Raw genomic sequence first — 6,087 nt, 5'->3', positions numbered from 1 at the left:
CGGCGTTATCGGTGCCGGCGTTATCGGTGCCGGCGTTATCGGTGCCGGCGCAGGTGGCAGGAGCCGCGTGCGGTCGGTGCCTCGGGCGCGTCCCCGGCGGGCGGTGACCGCCTCCTTCCTGCCCCGGCGGCGAGGCGAGCGCGGGGGCACAGCTGCGGCAGCCCCGCCATGTGCCACCGCCCGCGCGAGGCACCGGGACCCGCCGCCCCCGCGGGGAGCCGGGGGCTGCTCCCACCGCCCGGGGAGGGGGCACCCGGGGAGGGGGCCCCGGGGCTCTGCCTCGAGCCGCTCCTCGGGGCGGTCCCGTGGAGGCTCCGGCGGGATTGGGGCTGAATCCTGTCAGCGCGGGGATGGCTCTTGCCGGGCTCCAGCGGCAGAGTTGGACCCACGGGGGGGTACAGGAGGGGCCCCCTCGGCCCAGGTGCTGGGGGGGGGCGGCTCCCCCCGGGGACATCCGTGTGCCGGCCCACTGTGGCGAGGCGTGTGACGCCAGAAGCGGAGCCGAGCCTCATATTTGGGCACGAAGCAGGTTATTGGAGGCCGTGGCCCCGCAGCTGGGCGATGCCTCGGCTGATAAAGGCTCCCCTGGTGCTGCCGCCTGCAGCGGCTCCGGCGCTGCCGCTACATCCTCCCCTGGCTGCGCTGGGGGTGCGGGACCTGTCGGGGATGGGGCCGGTCGGGGCGCTGGGGCTGCTGCTGTGCCTGCAGCTGTGTGGGGGTGAGTGGCGGGGTGGTGGGAGCGGGGACCCGCCGGTGCCGGGCCCGGCTCAGGCCCCTCCGTGCCGCAGGCTCCGGGCAGCTGCGGCTGGTGGGGGGCGGCGGGCGCTGTGCCGGACGCGTGGAGGTGAATCACGACGGTGAGTGGGGCTCCGTCTGCGTCTACGACTTCGACTGGGAAGCCCGCTGGGCCACCGTGGTGTGCCGGCAGCTGGGCTGTGGCCGCGTGGTCTCGTTGTCCCCGTACGCCCTGTTCGGGCAGGGCAGTGGCCGGATCTGGCTCCAGCCCTTCTTCTGCCTTGGCACCGAGGAGGTGCTGGAGGAGTGTCCGCACTTCGGATGGGGCCAGCACTACTGCGGCCACGAGCGGGACGTGGGGGTGATCTGCACAGGTGAGTGGGACAGGCTGGCCGTGCCGGGGCACCCACCTTGTGCTGGGGTGTGCCAGGCAGGGCTGAGCTGTGCCGGTGTCCCGGTGCAGAGGCCGTGGAGCTGAGGCTGGTGGATGGTGGTGGTCCCTGCGCCGGGAGGGTGGAGGTGAAGCTGTGGGGACACTGGGGCTCAGTGGGAGATGACAACTGGGACATGGAGGACGCTGAGGTGGTGTGCCAGCAGCTGGGATGTGGCTCTGCTGCCGGCGCCTACTTCGCCGGCGACCGCTTTGGCACTGTAGCTGGGCCCATCAACTTGGCCATAGTGGACTGCAAGGGTGACGAGGCCACGCTCTTGGACTGCAAGATCCGTGGCTGGGGACCCTACAACGGTACCCATGAGTTCGACACCGCCGTCATCTGCCAAGGTAGGAGCCGGGCTGGGAGGGACGTGGCATTCCCGGCAGATCCCTCAGTGCCAATTCTGCACCGCTCCCGCAGGGTTTTCCCGGCTGGTCGGGGGTGACAGAGCCTGTGCCGGGCGGTTGGAGGTGCGGCAGCGCCAGGCCTGGGTTGGCGTCTGCGCGGAGCACGTGGACATGAAGGTGGCCCAGGTGGTGTGCCGGGAGCTGGGCTGCGGCGCGGCGCTGGCCATCCCCGGCAGCGGCCGGTTTGGGGCGGGAACGGGGCCGCTGTGGGAGGGGGATTTCAACTGCAGCGGCACCGAGCCCCTCCTCAGCGCCTGCGCCCGGCGGGGGCCCCACAGCCAGGGCTGCGCTGGCCACGCCACCGTCATCTGCTCCCGTAAGCACCGGGGACAGCGGGGGGTGTTGGGGGTCCGCCCCCATCACCCCCCTGAACGCCCTTTGTGCCACAGCCTACACGGGCTTCCGGCTGGGGAACAGCAGCTCGGGCTGTGCCGGGCGGGTGGAGGTGGCGGTGAGGGGCACGTGGGGGTCCGTCTGCGCCACCGACTGGGACCTGCCCGATGCCGACGTCCTGTGCCACCACCTGGGCTGTGGCCACGCCGTCACCGTGCCCCCGGGAGGCTCCTTCGGCAGCGGGGACGGGCCGCTGAGGCCGGACGCCTTCGGCTGCAGCGGGAGCGAGCGGCACCCGGGCGAGTGCCCCGTGGCTGTGCTGGGGGAGCCCCCCTGCAGCCCGGGGAATGCCGCCGCCGTCAACTGCTCAGGTGTGTGTGGCACCCGTGGGAAGAGCCTCCAAGGGCTTTTGGGACACCCCAAGAATTGGGAGTGGAGCACTCAGGGCTGTTTTGGGGTGAGGGGAGGGCTGAACCAGGTGCCACAGCCCCACGGCACTACTGGTGATTTTTCAGGCACTGAAGGCACCATTAATTCTGTGCGGCTGGTGGAGGGTGAGAGCCGGTGTGATGGGCGACTGGAGGAGGCCATAACCACCCCAGCCTGGCGCCGTGTGCCTGTGGAGCAGTGGAAGAGATGGGATGTCTACATGGTGTGTGCTGTGCTGGGTTGTGGCCTGCCACAAGAGATCTACACAGCCTTGGGTAAGGCACCCACTGCACTGACCAGCAGCACAAGGGAGGTGGATGTCGTGACGGAGGAGACGGATGTCGTGACGGAGGAGATGTACGACATCTCGGGGATGGGCCCTGAGCTGACCAGGAGCCTCAAGGAGATGGAGGACGTGGCAGAGGAGATCTCTGATGTCTCAGGGATGGGCCCTGCACCAACCAGCAGCCCTGAGGAGATGGTCATCGTCTGCTCAGGTGGGTGTCCCGAGAAGGGCCGGGGTGCTGGTGCCCCGAGCAGCCCCCAGCCCGGTCCTTCCGTGCCCGCAGGCAGCCGGCGGGTGAGGCTGGCGGGCGCTGCCGGGCGCTGCGCCGGGCGCGTGGAGGTCTATGCCGGTGGCACCTGGAGCAGCGTGTGCCAGGAGCGCTGGGACCTGCGGGCCGCCGCCGTTGTGTGCCGGGAGCTGGGCTGTGGCGCGGCGCTGGAGGCCCCCGGCTCGGCGCGCTTCGGCCCCGGGCCGGGCACAGCGTGGCCGTACGCGGTTGAGTGCGCCGGGAGCGAGGAGTCTCTCTGGGAATGCCCACGCTCGGAAGGGCGCGAGTGCGAGCGCGGGGCCGGGGCCGTGTGCTCAGGTCAGTGTCGGGTGTCCCCGGGGCGGGGAGCAGCAGAGCCCCCCGGGGGGTTCCCGGCCGTGCCGTGACCCCCCCGCACCCCTCGCAGAGCAGCTCTCCCTGCGGCTGGCGGGCGGGCGCGGGCGCTGCAGCGGGTACCTGGAGCTGCTCCACGACGGCACCTGGGGCCGCGTGTGCGCCACCGGCACCAGCCCCGGCACCGCCGCCGCCGTCTGCCGGCAGCTGGGCTGTGGGGACGGGGGGCAGCTGGCACCCGCCCCCGCCCAGCAGCCGGCCCCCGCCTGGCTGGCCTGGGTGGGCTGCGAGGAGGGGGCCCGCTCGCTCTGGGGGTGCCCCTCGGCACCCTGGCACCTGCAGGCCTGCGGCCCCGGAGGGGACGCCTACGTGGCTTGTGCGGAGGACAGTGACAACCCCAGTGAGACAGCCACCACCCCGTGCCCGGACGGGGCCACCTGCACAGGTAGCTCTGCCCGTGCCAGCTCCCCCCCGCCGGGCCGGCTGGGATCCCCCTGCCCTCACTGCCTGGCCGTGTCCCCACAGCTGTCCCCAGCAGCAGCGGCCCTGCGGTGGCCAGGGGGACTGTGCCGGTGCCAAGCGGGCAGGTGGCCAGGGGCACTGTGCCGGTGTCAGTGGTCCTGTGCGTGGTCCTGGGGACGCTGCTGTGCCTGGCCCTGGGTGCCCTGGCCGTGCTGCTGTGCCGTGCCCGCGCTTGGCGCCGAGGTGGGTCCCGGCGGGTGGGTGCCGGGGCAGAGCCGCTTTGGGGGTTCAGGGGCTCCCCCCGTGTGGAACGGCTCGGAGGGTGGGCAGTGGGCGACCCTGGTGCCACCCCCGGTGCCCACGGCCCTGGGAGAGCGCTGCCTCTTGTTGCAGGCACCGGCAGAGCCGTGGGTGCCGTCCCCGACGCCATCTACGAGGAGCTGGACTACAGCGCGATGCCGGAGTACCAGGAGGTGCCCAGTCGCCCAGGTCGGTGCAGCCCCCGGGCCCCAGCTCTGCCCGGACAGGGGGGCTCTGCCCCACAGTCCCACCGCGGCAGCGGGTCCTGGTGGCACAGCACTGGCTCCTCCCCGTGGTGTGGGGGGGTCCCTGGGTGCCATCACAGCCCTGCTCTGTGGCTGAGGTTGTGTCACCCGCGGTGCCACCTCTGGCCACCCCCAGCACTCTGTCTTCCCCCTGCAGGTTCCCCGCGGGAGGGCTCGGTGAAGAAGCTGCTGTATTACACCGGGGACAGCGTGGAGGGGAGTGACACCGGGGCAGCCCCAGGTAGGGGCACAGGGCAGGAACCCAGTGGGGAGCGCTGGGGACAGGGGACACGGCAGGGCTGGGGAACTGAGGGGACACGTCCCCCCTCGTTAGTGGCAGAGAAGCATCGCCTTTCCCTGAGGGACCAAGGACCACCAACACATCCCTGGTGGCACATCCGGAGGGGGATGGCACAGCTGGAGGGGGATGGCACAGCTGAAGGGGGATGGCACAGCCAGTCCCTGCCATGGCCACTGGGTCAGTGCCATGTACCCCTGTGCCAGTCCCAGCCCCCCCTGCCCTGCCTGGGCACGGAACCTCAGATGGCTACGATGATGCCACAGCAGGAACCCCGGATGGCTATGACGATGCCATGGTTGGAACCCTGGATGGCTACGATGATGCCACGGCCGTGCCAGAGGAGTCCCCCGCTCTCAGCACTGGGGACATCTCCGAGGGGGTGGCATGGAGGGGCTGGATCTGTCTCCCACCCACAGGTAAGAGAGACCACAGCTGCCCTGTCCCCCCTGCAGAGCCACTCCATGGGGGGTTTGGCTGTGGAGGTGAGCTGGGATCCAGCACCAGATCCACGGGGGCTGCAGTAACACAGAAACACCCCAGGTGGGGTCTGGAGGGGGGACATGGAGCTGCCCCCCTGAGGCACCTGCCTTTGCTGTCCCCAAGGTGGGAGCTGCCCCCCTCCAAGTCCCCCCAGAGCCAAAGGGGACCCCCCGGGACAGCCCCCGGGGCACATGGACTGTGATGATGTCGGCACCGGCGCCCTGGGGACGTCGCAGTGAGGATGTCCCGGCCACGTCCCATCCCTGGGGACACGTGTGCAGGGTGAGGGGGCTCTGTGTCATCATCTCTGATAATGTCATTTGGGGTACTCCGGTGTCACTGGGAGGGTGGTGTTGCGGTGGAGGAAATGAGTCGAGAAGCAAGGGGGTTTGGTGGGTTCCCCCAGAAAGAGAGGGGACCAAAATGGCCAAAATTGCCTAAAAATTCATAGAGAGGGATTGTGTGTCTCTGTAAAATACTAAAACCTTTAAAGTTTGTTATTTTAAAATATATTGACGAATAATATCAATTCCTCCAACCCAACCCCCAGGTGCAGCTTTGGTGCTCCTGTGTGCACCTCTCGCCTTTGCCTCCTGAGACCATCCTTGTGTTGCAGCTCAATAAAGTCCATTTTGGCGTTTATTGGTTTTGATCAGTGCGTGTAACAAAAGTACCGCTCAGTTTCTCTAAACTATTCCGCTCTTTCAATAGCTTCATCACTGGTCCAAAATTTATGTTCATAGACAATTCTTTTCCAGCAGCAAACACCATTTTCCTGTTCCGGGTTGTTTGCAGGGCGGGGCCGCGCTGAGGGAACGGGGGGCGGGGCCGCCCCGAGGGGCGGGGCCGGGCTGAGCGGGCGGGGCGGGGCCACAGGGACCGGCGGGCTGCGATTGGGCGGAGGCGCTCGAGTGCTGATTGGGCAGCGCTGCCGGCCCGCGGTCTATAAAGGCCGGCAGGGGAGGTGCGGGCGGTTGTGTGTGAGGGCTGAGGGTGCGGCCCCGCTGCTGCCCGGGCTGCGGAGGGGAGAGCGCCTTGGCCGCTGGGTTTATGGACCGGGGGAGCTGGGGGGCG

At 69.3% G+C, this 6,087-nt stretch overlaps 1 protein-coding gene across 1 annotated transcript; it reads left to right on the top strand.

Moving 5' to 3' along the window:
- Positions 1-43: 43 nt before the first annotated feature.
- LOC113941196 (scavenger receptor cysteine-rich type 1 protein M130-like) lies at positions 44-5,543 on the top strand. The gene is made up of 12 exons (XM_027632353.1): positions 44-718; positions 789-1,109; positions 1,199-1,516; positions 1,590-1,892; positions 1,966-2,280; positions 2,434-3,210; positions 3,299-3,670; positions 3,751-3,930; positions 4,081-4,176; positions 4,390-4,473; positions 4,669-4,949; positions 5,137-5,543. The coding sequence occupies exons 1-12, from the start codon at positions 562-564 to the stop codon at positions 5,452-5,454; spliced, it is 3,522 nt and encodes a 1,173-aa protein (XP_027488154.1). The 5' UTR covers positions 44-561; the 3' UTR covers positions 5,455-5,543.
- Positions 5,544-6,087: the final 544 nt, after the last annotated feature.

The sequence above is a fragment of the Corapipo altera genome, unplaced genomic scaffold (assembly GCF_003945725.1).
Source record: "Corapipo altera isolate COAL_440 unplaced genomic scaffold, ASM394572v1 185, whole genome shotgun sequence".
NCBI lineage: Eukaryota > Metazoa > Chordata > Aves > Passeriformes > Pipridae > Corapipo > Corapipo altera.
The sequence above is the reverse complement of the archived record's forward strand: the minus strand, read 5'-3'. Positions and strand labels throughout refer to the sequence as shown.